The sequence below is a fragment of the Oncorhynchus clarkii genome, chromosome 20, assembly GCF_045791955.1.
Source record: "Oncorhynchus clarkii lewisi isolate Uvic-CL-2024 chromosome 20, UVic_Ocla_1.0, whole genome shotgun sequence".
In the NCBI taxonomy this organism is placed as follows: Eukaryota; Metazoa; Chordata; class Actinopteri; order Salmoniformes; family Salmonidae; genus Oncorhynchus; species Oncorhynchus clarkii.
The window spans coordinates 45,109,216-45,132,384 of record NC_092166.1 but is presented as its reverse complement, the minus strand read 5'-3'; the positions used below and the strand labels follow the sequence as shown (position 1 = coordinate 45,132,384).

Here is a 23,169-nt window from a genome sequence, read left to right as displayed (position 1 = left end):
TACTGTACTGTATCCCCATTAGAGAGAGAGAAGCTGCTTCCCCAGATATAACGTACTGTATCCCCATTAGAGAGAGAGAAGCTGCTTCCCCAGATATAACGTACTGTACTGTATCCCCAGTAGAGAGAGAAGCTGCTTCCCCAGATATAACGTACTGTATCCCCATTAGAGAGAGAGAAGCTGCTTCCCCAGATATAACGTACTGTATCCCCATGAGAGAGAGAGAAGCTGCTTCCTTAGATATAACGTACTGTATCCCCATTAGAGAGAGAGAAGCTGCTTCACCAGATATAACGTACTGTATCCCCAGTAGAGAGAGAAGCTGCTTCCCTAGATATAAAGTACTGTATCCCCAGTAGAGAGAAAGAAGCTGCTTCCCCAGATATAACGTACTGTATCCCCATGAGAGAGAGAGAAGCTGATTCCCCAGATATAACGTACTGTATCCCCATTAGAGAGAGAGAAGCTGCTTCCCCAGATATAACGTACTGTATCCCCATTAGAGAGAGAGAAGCTGCTTCCCCAGATATAACGTACTGTATCCCCATGAGAGAGAGAGAAGCTGCTTCCCCAGATATAACGTACTGTATCCCCATCAGAGAGAGAGAAGCTGCTTCCCCAGATATAACGTACTGTATCCCCATGAGAGAGAGAGAAGCTGCTTACCCAGATATAACGTACTGTATCCCCATGAGAGAGAGAGAAGCTGTTTCACCAGATATAACGTACTGTATCCCCATTAGAGAGAGAGAAGCAGCTTCCCCAGATAAAATGTACTGTATCCCCATTAGAGAGAAGCTGCTTCCCCAGATATAACGTACTGTACTGTATCGCCATTAGAGAGAGAGAAGCTGCTTCCCCAGATATAACGTACTGTACTGTATCCCCATTAGAGAGAGAAGCTGCTTCCCCAGATATAACGTACTGTATCCCCATTAGAGAGGGAGAAGCTGCTTCCCTAGAAATAACGTACTGTATCCCCATTAGATAGAAGCTGCTTCCCCAGATATAACGTACTGTACTGTATCCCCATTAGAGAGAGAAGCTGCTTCACCAGATATAACGTACTGTACTGTATCCCCATTAGAGAGAGAGAAGCTGCTTCCCCAGATATAACGTACTGTATCCCCATTAGAGAGAGAGAAGCTGCTTCCCCAGATATAACGTACTGTATCCCCATGAGAGAGAGAGAAGCTGCTTCCTTAGATATAACGTACTGTATCCCCATTAGAGAGAGAGAAGCTGCTTCACCAGATATAACGTACTGTATCCCCAGTAGAGAGAGAAGCTGCTTCCCTAGATATAAAGTACTGTATCCCCATTAGAGAGAGAGAAGCTGCTTCCCCAGATATAACGTACTGTATCCCCATTAGAGAGAGAGAAGCTGCTTCCCCAGATATAACGTACTGTATCCCCATGAGAGAGAGAGAAGCTGCTTCCCCAGATATAACGTACTGTATCCCCATTAGAGAGAGAGAAGCTGCTTCCCCAGATATAACGTACTGTATCCCCATGAGAGAGAGAGAAGCTGCTTACCCAGATATAACGTACTGTATCCCCATGAGAGAGAGAGAAGCTGTTTCACCAGATATAACGTACTGTATCCCCATTAGAGAGAGAGAAGCAGCTTCCCCAGATAAAACGTACTGTATCCCCATTAGAGAGAAGCTGCTTCCCCAGATATAACGTACTGTACTGTATCGCCATTAGAGAGAGAGAAGCTGCTTCCCCAGATATAACGTACTGTACTGTATCCCCATTAGAGAGAGAAGCTGCTTCCCCAGATATAACGTACTGTATCCCCATTAGAGAGAGAGAAGCTGCTTCCCCAGATATAACGTACTGTATCCCCATTAGAGAGGGAGAAGCTGCTTCCCTAGAAATAACGTACTGTATCCCCATTAGATAGAAGCTGCTTCCCCAGATATAACGTACTGTACTGTATCCCCATTAGAGAGAGAAGCTGCTTCACCAGATATAACGTACTGTACTGTATCCCCATTAGAGAGAGAGAAGCTGCTTCCCCAGATGTACTGTACTGTATCCCCATTAGCAAGAGAGAAGCTGCTTCCCCAGATATAACATACTGTACTGTATCCCCATTAGAGAGAGAAGCTGCTTCCCCAGATATAACGTACTGTACTGTATCCCCATTAGAGAGAGAGAAGCTGCTTCCCCAGATGTACTGTACTGTATCCCCATTAGCAAGAGAGAAGCTGCTTCACCAGATAACGTACTGTATCCCCATTAGAGAGAGAGAAGCTGCTTCACCAGATATAACGTACTGTATCCCCAGTAGAGAGAGAAGCTGCTTCCCTAGATATAAAGTACTGTATCCCCATTAGAGAGAGAGAAGCTGCTTCCCCAGATATAACGTACTGTATCCCCATGAGAGAGAGAGAAGCTGCTTCCCCAGATATAACGTACTGTATCCCCATTAGAGAGAGAGAAGCTGCTTCCCCAGATATAACGTACTGTATCCCCATGAGAGAGAGAGAAGCTGCTTACCCAGATATAACGTACTGTATCCCCATGAGAGAGAGAGAAGCTGTTTCACCAGATATAACGTACTGTATCCCCATTAGAGAGAGAGAAGCAGCTTCCCCAGATAAAACGTACTGTATCCCCATTAGAGAGAAGCTGCTTCCCCAGATATAACGTACTGTACTGTATCGCCATTAGAGAGAGAGAAGCTGCTTCCCCAGATATAACGTACTGTACTGTATCCCCATTAGAGAGAGAAGCTGCTTCCCCAGATATAACGTACTGTATCCCCATTAGAGAGAGAGAAGCTGCTTCCCCAGATATAACGTACTGTATCCCCATTAGAGAGGGAGAAGCTGCTTCCCTAGAAATAACGTACTGTATCCCCATTAGATAGAAGCTGCTTCCCCAGATATAACGTACTGTACTGTATCCCCATTAGAGAGAGAAGCTGCTTCACCAGATATAACGTACTGTACTGTATCCCCATTAGAGAGAGAGAAGCTGCTTCCCCAGATGTACTGTACTGTATCCCCATTAGCAAGAGAGAAGCTGCTTCCCCAGATATAACATACTGTACTGTATCCCCATTAGAGAGAGAAGCTGCTTCCCCAGATATAACGTACTGTACTGTATCCCCATTAGAGAGAGAGAAGCTGCTTCCCCAGATGTACTGTACTGTATCCCCATTAGCAAGAGAGAAGCTGCTTCACCAGATAACGTACTGTATCCCCATTAGAGAGAGAGAAGCTGCTTCACCAGATATAACGTACTGTATCCCCAGTAGAGAGAGAAGCTGCTTCCCTAGATATAACGTACTGTATCCCCAGTAGAGAGAAAGAAGCTGCTTCCCCAGATATAACGTACTGTATCCCCATGAGAGAGAGAGAAGCTGATTCCCCAGATATAACGTACTGTATCCCCATTAGAGAGAGAGAAGCTGCTTCCCCAGATATAACGTACTGTATCCCCATTAGAGAAAGAGAAGCTGCTTCCCCAGATATAACGTACTGTACTGTATCCCCATTAGAGAGAGAGAAGCTGCTTCCCCAGATATAACGTACTGTATCCCCATTAGAGAGAGAGAAGCTGCTTCCCCAGATATAACGTACTGTATCCCCATGAGAGAGAGAGAAGCTGCTTCCCCAGATATAACGTACTGTATCCCCATGAGAGAGAGAGAAGCTGCTTACCCAGATATAACGTACTGTATCCCCATGAGAGAGAGAGAAGCTGTTTCACCAGATATAACGTACTGTATCCCCATTAGAGAGAGAGAAGCAGCTTCCCCAGATAAAACGTACTGTATCCCCATTAGAGAGAAGCTGCTTCCCCAGATATAACGTACTGTACAGTATCGCCAGTAGAGAGAGAGAAGCTGCTTCCCCAGATATAACGTACTGTACTGTATCCCCATTAGAGAGAGAAGCTGCTTCCCCAGATATAACGTACTGTACTGTATCCCCATTAGAGAGAGAGAAGCTGCTTCCCCAGATATAACGTACTGTATCCCCATTAGAGAGAGAGAAGCTGCTTCCCCAGATATAACGTACTGTATCCCCATTAGAGAGGGAGAAGCTGCTTCCCCAGAAATAACGTACTATATCCCCATTAGATAGAAGCTGCTTCCCCAGATATAACGTACTGTACTGTATCCCCATTAGAGAGAGAAGCTGCTTCACCAGATATAACGTACTGTATCCCCATTAGAGAGAGAGAAGCTGCTTCCCCAGATATAACATACTGTATCCCCATTAGAGAGAGAGAAGCTGCTTCCCCAGATGTACTGTACTGTATCCCCATTAGCAAGAGAGAAGCTGCTTCACCAGATAACGTACTGTATCCCCATTGGAGAGAGAGAAGCTGCTTCCCCAGATGTACTGTACTGTATCCCCATTAGCAAGAGAGAAGCTGCTTCACCAGATATAACATACTGTACTGTATCCCCATTAGAGAGAGAGAGAAGCTGCTTCCCCAGATATAACATACGGTACTGTATCCCCATTAGAGAGAAGCTGCTTCACCAGATATAACGTACTGTATCCCCATCAGAGAGAGAGAAGCTGCTTCACCAGATATAACGTACCGTATCCCCATGAGAGAGAGAGAAGCTGCTTCCCCAGATATAACGTACTGTATCCCCATTAGAGAGAGAGAAGCTGCTTCACCAGATATAACGTACTGTATCCCCATCAGAGAGAGAGAAGCTGCTTCACCAGATATAACGTACTGTATCCCCATTAGAGAGAGAGAAGCAGCTTCCCCAGATATAACGTACTGTATCCCCATTAGAGAGAAGCAGCTTCCCCAGATATAACATACTGTACTGTATCCCCATTAGAGAGAGAAGCTGCTTCCCCAGATATAACGTACTGTACTGTATCCCCATTAGAGAGCGAGAAGCAGCTTCCCCAGATATAACGTACTGTATCCCCATTAGAGAGAGAGAAGCTGCTTCCCCAGATATAAGGTACTGTATCCCCATTAGAGAGAGAGAAGCTGCTTCCCCAGATATAACGTACTGTATCCCCATTAGAGAGAGAGAAGCTGCTTCCCCAGATATAACGTACTGTATCCCCATTAGAGAGAGAAGCTGCTTCCCAGATATAACGTACTGTATCCCCATTAGAGAGAGAGAAGCTGCTTCCCCAGATATAACGTACTGTATCCCCATTAGAGAGAGAGAAGCTGCTTCCCCAGATATAACGTACTGTATCCCCATTAGAGAGAGAGAAGCTGCTTCCCCAGATATAACGTACTGTATCCCCATTAGAGAGAGAGAAGCTGCTTCCCCAGATATAACGTACTGTATCCCCATTAGAGAGAGAGAATCTGCTTCCGCAGATATAACATACTGTACTGTATCCCCATTAGAGAGAGAGAAGCTGCTTCCCCAGATATAACATAAAGTACTGTATCCCCAGTAGAGAGAGAGAAGCTGCTTCCCCAGATATAACGTACTGTATCCCCATTAGAGAGAGAGAAGCAGCTTCCCCAGATATAACGTACTGTACTGTATCCCCATTAGAGAGAAGCAGCTTCCCCAGATATAACGTACTGTAGTGTATCCCCATTAGAGAGAGAGAAGCAGCTTCCCCAGATATAACGTACTGTATCCCCATTAGAGAGAGAGAAGCTGCTTCCCAAGATATAACGTACTGTATCCCCATGAGAGAGAGAGAAGCTGCTTCCCCAGATATGACGTACTGTATCCCCATTAGAGAGAGAGAAGCTGCTTCCCCAGATATAACATACTGTATCCCCATTAGAGAGAGAAAAGCTGCTTCCCCAGATATAACGTACTGTATCCCCATGAGAGAGAGAGAAGCTGCTTCCCCAGATATAACGTACTGTATCCCCATCAGAGAGAGAGAAGCTGCTTCCCCAGATATAACGTACTGTATCCCCATTAGAGAGAGAGAAGCAGCTTCCCCAGATATAACGTACTGTACTGTATCCACATTAGAGAGAGAGAAGCAGCTTCCCCAGATATAACGTACTGTATCCCCATTAGAGAGAGAGAAGCAGCTTCCCCAGATATAACGTACTGTATCCCCATTAGAGAGAGAGAAGCAGCTTCCCCAGATATAACGTACTGTACTGTATCCACATTAGAGAGAGAGAAGCAGCTTCCCCAGATATAACGTACTGTACTGTATCCCCATTAGAGAGAGAAGCTGCTTCCCCAGATATAACGTACTGTATCCCCATTAGAGAGAGAGAAGCAGCTTCCCCAGATATAACGTACTGTACTGTATCCCCATTAGAGAGAGAAGCTGCTTCCCCAGATATAACGTACTGTACTGTATCCCCATTAGAGAGAGAGAAGCAGCTTCCCCAGATATAACGTACTGTACTGTATCCCCATTAGAGAGAGAGAAGCTGCAGAGCCACTGGTGCAGACAACAAGGTCACTAAAACAACAGCACAGTCAGGTGGGACACATGCTATTCTCTCCCACTGGAGTGTGAGGTAGAGAGACAGAGAGACAGAGAGACAGAGACAGAGAGACAGAGAGACAGAGAGACAGAGAGACAGAGAGACAGAGAGACAGAGAGACAGAGAGACAGAGAGACAGAGAGACAGAGAGACAGAGAGACAGAGAGAGAGAGAGGAGGGGGCAATGTGTGCACGTGAAATATGAATGAGCCGTGTGTGGTGACGCAGGAACTGGATGTGGCCAACTGTATGTAGGCCAGTGGTGGAGTGCAGAGAGGAGAGAAAAGGAATATGCAGGGGACTTTAGAGGTCTGCCGCAGTCCTCTGCCACCTGTCCTTTTCCTGTCTGTGGGCATGCGTGTATACCTGACTGTACGCGTGTGTACCCGTTTATCTGTGTCTGCATATCCATCCATGTGGCATGGCAACATACAAGGCAAGCGAGCAGCATGATATTAGTGCCACTACTACACTGCCATTCATCAAATATTACACTGACATCAGAGAGAGAGGGGCATCCAGTCTCATTCAAAAACAAGGCAGAAATTAGAGCTACAAGGACGAGGTTGCAGGATGTATAGTGGGGGGGGAGTACAATGATACAGAGCCTCCTCTAAGCCATTGGGAGAGCCAGAATGTTATATAAAAGAGGGACATCCAAGATGTTAGGAGGAACAGGGAGAAGAGAGTGCCGAAGTGGATGAGTCATCGAGCGGAGCGCACACACACACACACACACACACACACACACACACACACGAAGAAGAGAGAAGGGAAAGTCCCTGAAGACTGGAATGAGGATGTTGCTAACGAGAACACCTGACAGGCCGAAAACCGTGGAGGAAAATACACAAATCTCTATACTGTGTGTAAATCTGTGTGAACGCATTCAAATTCCCATTCAAAGCCTTGGAAATGAATGGGAATGGCAATCGCAGAAATACTTCAGTCGAACTGTGATAGGGAATTGATCCATGAAGGACCCTGTGCTCTATACAGGCCAGTGCAGCCAGCCAGTCAAACAGACAGTGATCCTGGCAGCTAGACACACAAACACACAGCCAGACAGACGGAGGCCACCTTGTCCTCATCTACCACAATACGTCCCCCTCCACAGACACTACCAGCTATGCTATTGCCACGTCTCTCTCCGCGTCTGCCTCACTCTTTATCCAGTCTAATGCCCATTTCAGATGAGAAAGAGGAGGGGTGGGGGGGGGGGGTTTAGAGAGAGGGAGAAAATAAAGAGAAAGGGAAATTAAAGAGAAGGACAGAGCTACGTTTGGGATGAGATGACGGGGACAAAGAGGTAACGAGAGAGTTACGAGGGGAGACGGAGCGGGAGAGAGAGAGAAATGAGAATGGAGAAGATGGAAGCAATGTTTTGAACGGGGGGGGGGGGGGGGGGGGGGGGGGGGGGGGTTATTGGGTTCTTGACAGGTAGAGAAAGGACAGATGGAGCATTTAAGGCAGCAGGTGGCGCCACAACAGGTTCAGAACAGACCTATTGTGTGGATTACAGTCTGTATACAGAACTGGAAACCTTGGTATTATTTCCCTTGTCTTTTGGCCATGGCGCTCTTGGGTCTTTTAGTTCCACATTCATTATTTTGAAGAAGACACTGCACCTGTCCACAAAAGCACTGAACATTCTTTGATTTAAAACGTCTACAATCATATCTGTCCAACTCGGATTTTCTCTTGTCACACGAGTCCAATAGCCTCGTGTAAATGTGAACAGCTATATAACAGAGACCACCCTGATCACCTTAACACCTGCTTTCCCTCGTCCTCCTGCCCAAACCTTGCCCTCCCTCCAGCGCCTCCCCTCTGCCACTTCCACCTGCCATCATGTTCGCCACCAGGGCCTCGCAGTCTCGCCTGCTAACTAAGCTGGCACCTGCAGGGCACACGTGCCACGCCGGCCAACTGACTTGCTCCAAACCGGTAATCACTCACCACAGGAGCCAATCATTACTGCATTCTCTAAAAACAGAAACGTCAACAGAGACTAAGCACCCACTTCGAGGAGAAGTTCAAAACGTGACATCAAGAATATGCTGCATTGAGAAGGTAAAAAGCCTATGTGTTGGAACCGGAAGCGCTTGTTTGAAAGGTTTCTCGTAGACATGCATGAAACCACTCTAGACGTACCTCTTTCCTGCCCCCCCCCCCCCCGTCCTTGTGTTGTATTGTAATGTAAATGCATTAGAGCTAATGAACAGCAGGACCACGTTATTAGCATCTCCACCACATGGTGCATGAAAGGGTAATCACTTTTGGGCAGCCTGCCGCTGCTGCTGCATGCATTCGCAAGCATACAGGCACACACACACACACACACACACACACACACACACACACACACACACACACACAGCATCCTATGCTGCGACTGTACAGGGCATGTGCAGAGACAGCAAATAGTAGGATCAGAGGGTAGACGATAAAGAGAAAAGGGGGACGGGGGGAGAGGAGAGAGATTGTGTGTGTGTGTGTGTGTGTGTGTGTGTGTATGATAGTAGGGAGAGAGAGAGCGAGAAAGAGGTGGAAATGAAGAGGGAGTGATAGAGGGAGAGAGAGCAAGGGAGGGGTGGGTAGAGGCTGCCATGACGACCGCTCCCAGCAGGAAGGCCTGTGTCAGCAAATAGTTAACAGTGTAAAAAAATATTTAAAAAACATCTGGGAGGATCAAAACGACCTGGAGAAGGAAAGCAGACGACAACAAGTCGTACGTGCGGCAGAGGACCAGGACCCATGCAAAGGTGGTAGAAAAGTTGCCCTTAAAACTATTCATTCTCAGCCTTACGACATGGTATTAAAGGGGTACAACCTCATAAAGTGCAGAAGAGAAGGCATATGAGTCAGAGAGGGAATTGGGAGGATCGAGTATGGTATCGATGCAGAGAGTTCTCAGAGGAAGCAGGGAAGTGTTTCCTTAACTTTTATCGAGCAAGAACAATTGCAGTCCTGTTTAAACGTGTCTTCAAAAGTTCTATTATACAGTTGTCAGTAAACACTCCCGTCTCACACTATAGACACCCCCCCCTGGCCCATCACAGTCCCATTATATACAGTTGTCAGTAACCACTCCCGTCTCACACTATGAAGGCAAGACCCCCCCCGGCCCATCACAGTCCCATTATATACAGTTGTCAGTAACCACTCCCGTCTCACACTATGAAGGCAAGACACCCCCCCCCCTCCTGGCCCATCACAGTCCCATTATATACAGTTGTCAGTAACCACTCCCGTCTCACACTATGACGGCAAGACACCCCCCTCCCATTATATACAGTATCAATTACATCCAGTAGTTTTATCAACACATCTCCACCGCTTCAAACACCCCCTTGATTAATATCTAACAGCCCTAACAGGACTGGAAAACCAATAACAGGGATTTTTTTTAAAGGGATGTTTTCATCAGACACTCAGAGCAATAACATAGCGACTAGATCTGGAGGAGTTTTTGAAGCAAAGACGCGCCTGAAGATGCTGCCACTGATCAAGACGCTGCTTCGTTTCCACCCTCTCGCCCTCTCGCTCTCTGATCTGGAGTGTGAGGTCTTTGCCAACAGTGTGTGTGTTGTGAGAGTTATTACAGGGCGACAGTCAGCCAGGAGAACACAGAGAAACCTTGGTGTCTAGCAGCTCCAGGGTGAGGACATTAGTGCTGACAGACAGTGCGGCTCCTATTACAGGCTAATGGAATACGACACCGCTTCTCTCACTCTCCTCCTTTTTTCTCACTCCCCCGCTCTCTCTCGCACACATCCCTCATTTGGCCTTTTTTCACTCCCTCGCTCGGTCCCGCTCAATCTCTTCCTCATTCCATCTTTACCTCCCCCTCATTCCCTTTCACACTTCCAATTTCCACACTCACTTTGGAAGATTCCCGACAAGAACTGCAATGTTTAAAAAATAAAAAACTGCCTGAGGTCTTTCAGGCCCGCAGAGTCTGTGAGTCACTTTGAACCTGGCAGCCATGAACATTTCAAAACTTTCCAAATCAGAGCTGCTTCTAGAGTACGAGAGGTGAGGGGAATCTGAATCAAAAAAAGATGGGTCCCTCCGATGCACCAGGGATGAGCCTCGGAGCATTCTCTGCTATGCTGCAATAACGTCATGCTCCCGCAATAAATCAAACTTTTAAAAGTAACATTTGAGTTTATTTTTTTTTTTTTTTTACTGATAACAGTATCAGGAGTCAAGCATCTTTAAGTAGAAGTTCCTGTATTGTTACAGAGCTTAGTTACTGTGTCCAACCAAATAGATGTAGATTATAGCATAAGTGCATTACGGGAACAGACATCCACATCATCATACTCACGTGGCACCAGCATTCTAATCTACTTTTCCTTCAACTTCTCTAGTTAAATAAAGGTTACATTGATTATATATTTTTTATTCTCTCATTGTCTGCCTATCAATCTTCTCCGCCGGAGCCTATGGGGACTCTGTGTAGCGCTAGGTGTTTTATCTCTGCACAGGGCAGTGCACACACACAGAGTATGATAGCCACCTGCCTGCCAGTCCTTCAGGCCTCAGCCTTGAGCTAATCTATGACTTGGTCGATAACTAGATGAATGACATACAGATGTAATCAATGTATTCACCTGAGGGGGAATGCAGTCAACAGTGCATTCGGAAAGTATTCAGTCCCCTGGAATTCTCCCACATGCAAAGATGAACATAGCAAAGTACAACGATATCCTTGATGAAAACCTGCTCCAGAGCACTCAGGATGAAGGTTCACCTTCCAACAGGACAACGACCCTAAGCACACAGCCAAGACAACGCAGGAGTGGCTATGGGACAACTCTCAATGTCCTTGAGTAGCCCAGACAGAGCCCAAAATACAGGTGTGCCAAGCTTGTCGTGTCATACCCAAGAAGACTTGATGCTGTAATCGCTGCCAAAGGTGCTTCAACAAAGTACTAAGTAAAGGATCTGAATACTTATGTACATCTGATATTTAGTTGATTTTTATTGTAATAAATGTGCAACATTTTCTAGAAAAAAACAAATTTTTCTTTGTCATTATGGGGAATTGTGTGTAGATTGGTTAGAGGGGGAAAAAACAATTTAATCCATTTTAGAATAAGGCTGTAACTCAACGAAATGTGTAAAAAGTCAAGGGGTCTGAATACTTTCCGAAGGCACTGTAGAACATCACCCACTGGACTGAATGAGACCGTGGCTAGTAGCATTGCCTAAGGAACCATCTTTACAGGGTACAAGACAGCAACAGCCAGGATGATGACACAATACTGATTCTAAGATGTTGGAGGGAAAAACAACCTGGATGTCAGTGACACGGCCCCTATCTTTACCGGGCACCCTTTCCCTCCCCTCCACCTGAATATCTGTTTCTCTTGCTATGATCCTCAGTCTCTTCTTTTCTCCCCCTCTCTGTAACACCCATGCCAGCGCAGCAAGACGCCAGCTCCATTGACTCTCATTGGCTGCCAGTGACATCACCGAGAGCAAAGTGTCGAGTCAGATAGCCCAGCACTCGTTTCTCTGACGCCTGTTGCCCTCTTGTGGTCCACTGAGTGAAGTACTACCCTGTAAAATGCAGCCTAGAGTGGATTTCCACTGCCCCGCAGAAATCTAATTAGCATAATAAAAACAATCCCCATCAAAATCCATCAGTTTAAGCTATAAATATATAAAACATTTGGGGGGATGCATCTCAATCCACAGCAGCCGCTGATGTTGCACTTCTGTATCTGCGGTGAAAGGTGACAGAGCTAGAGCGATGTTTGTCAAACCATGGGACATCCTGAAAAATTGGTTCTCTCACTAAATTGTCTGTAGCATCCGAACGCGACTCGTCTGACAGCGGTACAGCTGATCTGCCAACTTCTGTCTGTAGCATCCGAACAGTTTGGGCTACACACTAATATGACCCCTCTGGAAAGGTGAGACTCTTACAAACATGTTGGTTGTGTTGCTCCAGGATGACCACAAGACTCGTCTGAAGGTCTCCCGGTACCAGTATTTATTTATTTAAGTGCAGTATATATGGGAATAGTTAAGTGCCAAAAATAAGGGGTTAAATACATGTTAAATAAAATAAAATAATTGTTTTAATGGTTTCCTGATCTTTCTTATATTGCTCAGATATAGGACAGACACTTCAGAACCTTTCAATTTTTTTCTGGACTATCTATTGTTCCATGTAGTGAATCTGTTATTCAATGCGTTTGAATGGGCTAATAGCAGTAGGGCCAAATTCAAATCATTTTTTAAATACATTGTTTTATACTTCAGGGGGTCTTAAAATAAAAATGGAATATCTAAATTATCCTCGTTATGACCTTCTTAAAACAATTCCATATGTTTTCTTAGTCTGGTGGTGTACAATGGCTGTAATGCCAATTTGACTTTAAAGGCCCAGTGTAGTGTTTTATATTTATTTCCACACTATGAGGTTGGAATAATACTGTGAAATGGTGAATATGATGATAATACACTAAAAGGGCAATAGTTGTTCAAAAGGATGCCTGAATTTTTGCCTTTTTTGGTGGGATTGAGTTTTGGCCAACGTGGTGACATCACCATGCGGTAAATTAGTTAATAGACCAATAAGAAAGTGTTTCAAACATCTCTGCCAATTTTCAGTTTTTCCCTCTCTCCGCTCAGACCACTCCCAGACAGTCATAGCAAAATTCTTGCCTGAGAAATGACTCTTTGTTAAGAAGCTATTTATGTTTCTTTTTGACCATTTTAATTGAAAACAATCATAGTATTGCACTTAATGTTACACAGAAATGATTTCATATTGAGATTAAAAAGCTGCGTTGGACCTTTAAACAGCATTTGATGGAGCCGATCATTTAAACTAACAAAGTATACAGTCCTCAGTCTTGTCTTATGTTTCAAAATCACTGGGCTAGGTTGTTGGGCTAATATAATTACTTAGGTAATTGCTGGGAACAAGCCTCTAACATATCCATGTGTCCACATTGTTCAGGTATATTCCACTTTCAATTCAGTCAACGAATTGAAATTCAATTCACGAATTGAAAATGATTTCCAAATAGTTTTTCAACGCACCTTGCGGCTGGTGTAGTGGGCGTGCTTGGCCAGCTTGCTGTTGAGTCCCTGTAAGAAGACCTCGTCGGTGACTTTGCCCACGGTCATACAGGCCTCGTCCAGCACAGAGAAGATGCCCTTGTGTTGCAGCTCCACCAGGTCCACAATGATCTGGTTGTTGAAGTAGTCAATCTACGCCCAGGCACAGAGAGAAAACAGGGGATCGGTATATCATTACAACCAGCACAGGGAGTAAGTAAGACGTTCCTAATAGTCATAATCAACGGAAGGAGAATGACTTGACGCAAATTGACCATGCTGTTGGAGGCAATACAAGAGATGAGTGGAGTGGAACCAAGATGTGGCCTTACGTGTTTCCAGGGGATTCCCTCGCGCTGGTACTCTTCCTGTTCCTGCCTCAGCACAAGCTGAATGAAGAGCTGCTGCAGCTTCTCGTTGCAATAGTTGATACAGAACTGCTCAAAGCTGACAAACAGACAGACAGGGAAGGAGAGGGTGAGTGAATGGCTGTGACCCTGGTTTTATACTCGTGTTACATACAAGTGTCATGACAGAGAGATTGTGTATAAAATCAGTATATTTCATATTGATGTAGAGACTTAATCAAGTAGAGATTCTACACTGAAATACATTCAATATTGAATTATTTATAGCGGACACGTCTCCTAACCTGTTGTTCTGAAATATCTCAAAGCCGTAGATGTCCAGCACTCCGATGACCGTGTTCTTCCCGTGGACTTTGGCGTCATAGTTCTTCACTTCAATGACATCATTGATCCTTCCCACGATCCAACAGAACATTCTTTCGTACATAGCCTGTGGGTCACACGCCCCAACACCAAGGCAGACAACAGTAGATAAAGATCATGAGAGACAGCAGGGTGCTATAGGTCAGCTACCTACACTGGCTGCTATTTTACCCAGAAGCCTTCAAAATAATACCCTGGCTACTTTAAAAACTGGTTAGGCCTACCACGTCTAACATTGGGGCCCATTTCACAAACCCTTTTTGAGGGTTAGCACTACCATTGAGAGTTAGCGTTCGCTGCTGTGAAGCGGCCAACGTAGCGTGCTAGCATTAGCTAGCTTAGCTAAGAGTCAGCATTTTGACCGTTAACTGTTAATCGGTTAACGTAGCGTACTAGCATTAGCTACCTTAGCCAAGGCATCCCGGCCGTAACTGGCCTCCTGGATCGTGTGCTGCTTGTCGATGACGTCACGGCCGGTGGCAACGGTGCGGTAGAGCAGGGCCTTTCCCACATTCTCCTCCTTAGTGGCCAGCAGGACCCCGATCACCGCCACCACCTTGGAGTTCTCAATCAGCGTTGTGTCGCCGTCCACACCAAACGTCAGGTTCCCCTGGGAGAGGTCACATGGAGATAAATACAGGAATACAAGGAAGTTACCTGTAAACTAAAGAGACTAGGTGGAGTGATCGCATTGGAGCAAAGGGTAGGGGAATAGGACAAATAAGGGCAGGACTGTTTCAATTCAAACCTGTTCCATTTTAAAAAGGGACACTGGGCACACAACAGGGAGTCACCCCTCAGTATGTGACGTTGTCATATTACTGAGTATACCTTTAACCCCGTTTGATTTTAACCTATGCTAACCCTGCTGGAAGGCCAAGAGTTAGGAGTTAATATGGGGTATTACCAGGTGCAGGATAGTGGCCAGGACCTTGTAAACAGTCTGGATTTCATCTGGTGTGAAGCCGATCACCTTCATGGCATCCGCCACAGCTTTGAAATCAGCACCGTCGTTAATGGACGACTGTGGCGGGGAGAAAGAAGGAATGGATGAGTAGGACAATCAAACTGGAAACAATAGGAGCGTTTCTGTTCCCTTCACACAAAACACGTTCAACTTTTTGTCAATTTTGAAGTAAAACTTAGTCCAACAATGATTTACTTGACACATACTTTTCACTATTCTGGAACACCGGCCAAATACTATACACCACTTCCTCACTTTGGCAAGTATGAGTTCATTCCTGACATGTTCCTACTCCCAGCAGCCAAAGTCATAAAGTAGGAGTGACAAGATGACCACAAATATCTTTAAGACAGGATGGTGTGAGCATCAACCGAGGACTGTTTCTATAAAAATGGGAGCATTGCACACCATGTACAAACCACTTCAGCTGTTTTGGCCTTGCTCTGTTCCATGACGTCACATTGTTTGTTATACAACTTTGTTTTGTTCCTACTTATTAAACTGCAAGTGCAGAGACAGCAGAACGGAGATGCTTGCTGGCGTGTGTTAACAGCTGGAATTATACGGCTCCCAAAAACTTCAAAGGCTTGTTTTAGAGGGACGGACACTCAAAAACATGACATCATTGGCCCCTTTGGATATTCGTACGTAATATATCACTTTGAATTCATGCAATAGCTGCACATTTTGTTACACAACACAAAAGCATCAGTTGTAAACACAGCTGCTCACGTGATCAGAAATTCAAACAACCGTGCACATCTGCTGAGCATGGGCTTGCGTTTTATTTATTCCTGTAAAAATAAACAGTGTTACCAAATAAACTCAGCATTGGTGACATTCACGGTCTAAAACGTGAGAAATAAAGTGACATTTTGTGATTGTATAAACAAAGGGTCAAAGCGGATATACTTCTGTGGTAACCTACCTTGACCTGGCCTCCTACTTTGATGTAGCTGTAGGCTGTGGGGTCCTTCGAGATGTGGAGGGAACGCAAGAGGGACTCAGAACCCCCTTTAACCATCTGAAGAGAACAAAGAAAGAAAGAGAGCGAGAGAGAAGGAAGACACAGAGTCAGTAGTGACACGTCGGAGACTGTTCAGTATTTACATTCTAAACCATTTCATTTCAAATGGTGCGGTGAGTCATACAGTACGTAACTCCACAATATGGAGCAAAAGTAAAGAATAATCTAGATTCTAGATCAATAATGTGTCCTGACCAATGTAGGGTGAAGTACCTTGAGAATGGGGGAGTTTATGGAGTGAGAACGATTAATGTGTATTTGAGGAGTTAAATCGGGTGAAAGGATGGATATTTCTAAATAGCAGCATAGCAGAGTTGTAAGACCTTTGATATCACCAAGCCTGTATGATCAACACAGTCACAGACCCACAGCCCATCTGGTCTGTATACCAGTTAATGGTGGTATAGTCTGGCATGTAATACACACACGCATCTATACTCACACACACACACACACACACACACACACACACACACACCTGGTAGAATGAGTGAAAGCTTCTCTCCCCCTCCTGCTGGAAGATGACTCTGGACTATAAGAGAAACAGATGGTTTGAGTCAGACAGAGTGAAACATAATTGATCATTTATTTATAACAGGTGATCTCACTGCTCCCCCAGTGCCCCCTACCTTCTCCAGCAGGTAGTTGTTGATGTGTCCCCCGATGGGATCTCCCTTGAAGTCGAAGTTGATATCCATGTACTTGCCGAAGCGACTGGAATTGTCGTTGCGGTTGGTCTTGGCGTTGCCAAAGGCCTCCAGGACGCAGTTGGATTTCAGCAGCATGTTTTTCACCCTGGAGAGAGAGGCAACACATCTTTTAAAGTACTACTAACAGCTCCCCTGGCTCCTATTACCTATTACTCAGCTGATCCTCGGCCCATAGAGATCAACAAACAATAAGGTGGCCAAAAGCGAATGATCGGACTAAATACAGTAGTGTGAGCTAGAGTCGCAGCTGGAATCCGTAGCGATGAAAACTGCCACGTCCGTTTGCGATATTACAACAACAAAGATGTTACTTCAAACAACAAACACAGTTTTTTTCCCCTCTCTGACAACCTTGCACACGCAGTAGAAAAGCAGAGTAGGTTTACCACAATGCTGGGTGCTCCTCTGCTCCATTTCATAAACACAACAATAAGACAATAACAAATGTGCCTGGGGTGACCGGTGGCGCTGTTTGTTCTTAACTGGCTTGCCTGGTAAAAAAAAAAAACAGCCCTTGGTCAGGGAGGTGACCAAAAACCCGATGGTCGCTCCAGAGTTCGTCTGTGGACATGGAGAACTTTTAAAAGAAGGACAACTATCTCTGCAGCACTCCACCAAATCAGGCCTTTATGGTAGAGTGGCCAGATGGAAGCCACTCCTCAGTAAAATGCACATGAAGCCTGCTTGGAATCTGCCAAAAGGCACCTAAAGGAGTGTCAGACCATGAGAAACATGGCCTGATGAAACCAAGACTGAACTCTTTGGCCTGCATGCCAAGCATCACGTCTGGAGGAAACCTGGCATCATTCCTACGGGGAAGCAAGGTGGTGTCAGCATCATGCTGTGGGGATGTTTTTCAGTGGCAGGGACTGGGAGACTAGTCAGGATCGAGGAAAAGATGAACGAAGCAAAGTACAGAGAGATCCTTGATGAAAACCTGCTCCAGAGCACCCAGGACCTGACTGGGATGACGGTCGCCTTCCAACAGGACAACGACCCTAAGCACACAACCAAGACAACACAGGAGTGGCTTCGGGACAAGTATCTGAATGTCCTTGAGTGGCCCAGCCAGAGACCAGACTTGAACATCTCTGGAGAGAACGGAACAAAGCTGTGCAGCAACACTCCCCATCAAACCTGACAGAGCTTGAGAGGATCTCCAGAGAAGAATGGGAGAAACGCCCCAAATACAGGTGTGCCAAGCTTGTAGTGTCATACCCAAGAAGACTTGAGGCTGTAATCGCTGCCAAAGGTGCTTCAACAAAGTACTGAGTAAAGGGTCTGAATACTTACATAAATGTCATATTTTAAAAGTTGTTTTTATTTTCAAGATAATTGCAAAAAAATAAGAAAAATGTCTTTGCTTTGTCATTATGCGGTATCGTGTGTAGATTGAGTATTAAAAAAGTAATGTAACAAAATGTGGAAAAAGTTGAGGGGTCTGAATACTTTCCGAATACACTGTATATACATGCAGGGTAGTAATGTTATGAGTTGGAATTATGGTTCATTGTTTAGCAAACAAAAGACGCCACTGTACAAGTAAACATTTCACTGTACTGTTTACACCTTCTGTATCCTGTGCATGTGACACATTTTGACTGGCTGCGTCACTGCTTGGTATGGCAATAGTACCGCCCTCGATCGCGTGGCGCTACAGAGGGTGGCGCGGACAGCCCAGTACTTCACTGCTTGTTATGGCAATAGTACCACCCTCGATCGCGTGGCGCTACAGAGGGTGGCGCGGACAGCCCAGTACTTCACTGCTCGGTATGGCAATAGTACCGCCCTCGATCGCGTGGCGCTACAGAGGGTGGCGCGGACAGCCCAGTGCATCACTGCTGCTGAGCTCTATGCCATCCAGGACCTCTATATCAGGCGGTATGAAAAGAAAGTCCGGAAAATCGTTAAAGACTCCAACCAGCCAAGCCATAGACTATTTTCTCTGCTGCCGCATGGCAAGAGTTACCGGTGCATCAATTCTGGACACCAACAGGCTCTTGAAAAGCTTCTATCCCCAAGTAATACAACTGATAAATAGCTACACGGTCTATCTGACTTAACCTTACGTTTTTATTTACCTTTTATTTCAATTTTTGCTCTGTCTCTATGGACCCTCACAGGGCCCTACACACTCACACATACTGTCACTCCAACACACACACAAACGCTCATTCCATTTTCTCACTCACACATAATATGCACATACAGTGGGGCAAAAAAGTATTTAGTCAGCCACCAATTGTGCAAGTTCTCCCACTTAAAAAGATGAGGCCTGTCGTTTTCATCATAGGTACACTTCAACTTTGACAGACAAAATGAGGAAATAAAATCCAGAAAAATCACATTGTAGGATTTTTAATGAATTTATTTGCAAATCCCAGAACCACACGGGGGGACCTAGTGAATGACCTGCAGAGAGCTGGGACCAAAGTAACAAAGCCTACCATCAGTAACACACTACGCCGCCAGGGACTCAAATCCTGCAGTGCCAGACGTGTTACTTTGGTCCCAGCTCTCTGCAGGTCATTCACTAGGTCCCCCCGTGTGGTTCTGGGATTTGCAAATAAATTCATAAAAAAATCCTACAATGTGATCTTCTGGATTTTTTTTCTCATTTTGTCTGTCATAGTTGAAGTGTACCTATGATGAAAATTACAGGCCTCTCATCTTTTTAAGTGGGAGAACTTGCACAATTGGTGGCTGACTAAATACTTTTTTGCCCCACTGTACATTGTAACTGACTCTACACACATACAGGCTGCTGCTACCAGGTGTATCTTATTGCCTTGTCCCCTTACCCATATACAGCTGAAGTCGGAAGTTTACAAACACCTTAGCCAAATGCATTTAAACTCAGTTTTACGCAATTCCTGACATTTAATCCAAGTGAAAATTCCCTTTCTAAGGTCAGTTAGGATCACAACTTTATTTTAAGAATGTGAAATGTCAGAATAATAGTAGAGAGAATGATTTATTTCAGCTTTTATTTCTTTCATCACATTTCCAGTGGGTCAAAAGTTTACATACACTAAAGTATTTGGTAGCATTGCCTTTAAACTGATTAACTTGGGTCAAACGTTTTGGGTAGCCTTCCATAAGCTTCCCACAATAAGTTGGGTGAATTTTGGCCCATTCCTCCTGACAGAGCTGGTGTAACTGAGTCAGGTTTGTTGGCCTCCTTGCTCGCACACGCTTTTTCAGTTCTGCCCACACATTTTCTATAGGATTGAGGTCAGGGTTTTGTGATGGCCACTCCAATACCTTGACTTTGTTGTTCTTAAGCCATTTTGCCACAACTTTGGAAGTATGCTTGGGGTCATTGTCCATTTGGAAGACCCATTTGCGACCAAGCTTTCACTTCCTGACTGATGTCTTGAGATGTTGCTTTGATATATCCACCTAATGTTCCATCCTCATGATGCCATCTATTTTGTGAAGTGCACCAGTCCCTCCTGCAGCAAAGCACCCCCACAACATGATGCAGCTGCGTGGTCCCATGATGGTTATACTTGCGTACTATTGTTTGTACAGATGAACGTGGTACCTTCAGAAATTTGGAAATTCCAGACTGGACCAAATCTGAACCAATCATAGACAACTATGTTTCCCAAGTTTAGACAGTACAGTATAGTGAAGTAGTGGTTCTCAAATCTCTCCAAGGGGATCCCAGGCCGTTCATTGTAATTGATCTATTCCAGAGCTAGCACACCGGATTCTTTCAGAACCAAAAATTAACCTGATTTCAACGTCCGGAAAATATGCATTTTCAAATTCTAGTAGTTTGCCTGATTTCAGTTTATGTGGCAAAACAAGAAAGTACAGTGTAGAGGATGGGGTCGGCATACTTTTTGGTGTGGTGTGTCAATTTACAATTTATCCTACCATTTCTAAAGATCTGCGAGCCAGTAATGATTTCCATATGTGCATTACAACTAATTGTGTCTACTGAATATCTAATTGCCCACAAGCTCGCTAAACAGAGGCACTGTCCCTTAGCACCACAGGCTTGATCTTGGAACACAGATTAACTTGGTGAATGGTAGTGACATTTAACCACAGGGTGGCCAATCTTCTCTTCAGTCAGCTTTGCGAATCCTTTAGGTTTCCCCACCATAGCGGGGGCACGGTCAGTTGTAATAGCGAATATGTTTTTAACAAATCGACACCTCTTCTCAAAATGATCTGTGAAGGCTTTTGCTACATCTTCCCCTTTAGTAGTACCATGCATGGGTTTGAGACAAAGCAGCTCCTCACGTACCTGCTGTGAGTCACAGTATCTTGCAACAACTGCCAGACGTGGAATCTCATTCACATCCACACTCATCAAGAGCCACACTAAACACAGGTGCGTCTTTTAACTCTACAGTGTGCCGCTCCATTACATGCAGACACAGGCATGTCTTCTTTCGTTGAGATGATTGTGTCTTTGTCAGGCAATCCATCAAATAAAACCTGCAAACTTCTGAGGAAAGCCTCCTTGATATATTCCCCATTTAGTAAATGGTTTTCCATGTTTAGGAATGCACTGTGCAACTTTATAGCTCCCCTCTGTAGCTTGATTTTTGACTGCATGTAGATTTGTAAACCCACTGATTTGCTTTTCATACCTGGACACGGCCCTCTTGATTCCTTCAGGCTTGTGCGCCTCATCCTTGGAGTTATTCCTCATGTCTCAGTTTCAAAATGACGCCAGGCACTTGATGTCCGACAAACAACAGTTTTACAACAGGGAGCGTAAACAGGCCAGTACTTCAGTAAGACAAATCCATATGCCCTTGTCCAAGACGCAATAAACGAGCATACAATTGCCTTATTTTTCTTAGCTGATGACATTTTTGCACCCTTTTAAATAACAAAAGAAGGCTTGCTAGCCGCTAGCCATGTGAAAACAAATCTCTCACCTTCAGCGCTGCCGTGGTTTTGAATTTGGCAGGAGAGGCGAGGCGGGTAGTCTTGCGCTGAATTAATAATATGAAACTCCTGCAAAATCATGAAAGCCTATTGGCTAAATCAGAATTGACACACCTTGGGAACTACAACATTGCAGTGAATACCAATGCAACTTCAAAACCAATTTCAGATCTACCGCTTCTCAGACTTGCTTTCAATGAGAATGACAGATCTATAAACACATTTGTGACCTGTTTCAAGAAGCTAGGTGTACGTCACACGTCACAACTTCACAGGAGATGCATTTGAACGTAAACATGTGAACTTTCATGTGCCTTAATAACAAACTTGTATGCCATCTGTAACTACCATTTACATTTTTTATTATGAGCCTAGTTGGTTTAGCCACGGAAAAAGCTGGAACCTTCCCGCTAGCCATGATTGGCGGAGATAATGGATGGGCGATAGTAGCTACTAAAACAATTGGATACCACGAAATTGGGGAGATAAAGGGGTCAAATAAAAAATAAAAAATAAATAATAATAAAAATGTTAAAAAGATAATGGAAGGGCTGGACATGCTGAGAGATGAGTTCGGATTGGTCTGCCATGTAGCATGCTTCTGTCTATAACATGAGCTGCTAAGTGTGTGAATAATCCTTGCTGTCATCAAGGCAAAGGGTGGCTTTTTGAAGAACCTCAAATATATTTAGATTTGTTTAACCTCTTTGATCTCTAGGGGCGCTATTTCATTTTTGGATAAAAAACGTTCCCGTTTTAAGCGCGATATTTTGTCACGAAAAGATGCTCGACTATGCATATTCTTGACAGTTTTTGAAAGAAAACACTCTGAAGTTTCAGAATCTGCAAAGATATTGTCTGTAAGTGCCCCAGAACTCATTCTACAGGCGAAACCAAGATGATGCATCAACCAGGAAATGAGCAGAATTTCTGAAGCTCTGTTTTCCATTGTCTCCTTATATGGCTGTGATTGCGCAAGGAATGAGCCTACACTTTCTGTCGTTCCCCCAAAGTGTTAGCAGCATTGTGACGTATTTGTAGGCATATCATTGGAAGATTGACCATAAGAGACTACATTTTCCAAGTGTCCGCCTGGTGTCCCTGCGTCGAAATTGGAGCGTAAAGCCAGGTGCAATTATTTTTCCATTTGAGAGCAAGGAGAAACCAGGCTTCCACGAAGGATATATCATTGAAGAGATATGTGGAAAAACACCTTGAGGATTGATTCTAAACCACGTTTGCCATGTTTCAGTCGATATTATGGAGTTAATTTGGAAAAAAGTTTGCGTTTTGAGGGCTGAATTTTCGTTTTTT

At 44.7% G+C, this 23,169-nt stretch overlaps 1 protein-coding gene across 1 annotated transcript in view; it reads right to left on the bottom strand.

Annotated features, from left to right (window-relative positions):
* The window catches only part of LOC139376412 (unconventional myosin-Id), a 123,872-nt gene that overhangs the window by 70,397 nt on the left and 30,306 nt on the right, over positions 1-23,169 (bottom strand). Inside the window, exons 4-11 of the mRNA XM_071118980.1 lie at positions 16,861-17,026; positions 16,710-16,763; positions 16,133-16,228; positions 15,145-15,261; positions 14,644-14,847; positions 14,159-14,304; positions 13,839-13,953; positions 13,489-13,659 (exon numbers count right to left, since the gene is read on the bottom strand). Coding sequence (XP_070975081.1) covers positions 13,489-13,659; positions 13,839-13,953; positions 14,159-14,304; positions 14,644-14,847; positions 15,145-15,261; positions 16,133-16,228; positions 16,710-16,763; positions 16,861-17,026 — 1,069 coding nt within the window. The remainder of the gene's footprint in view (positions 1-13,488; positions 13,660-13,838; positions 13,954-14,158; positions 14,305-14,643; positions 14,848-15,144; positions 15,262-16,132; positions 16,229-16,709; positions 16,764-16,860; positions 17,027-23,169) is intronic.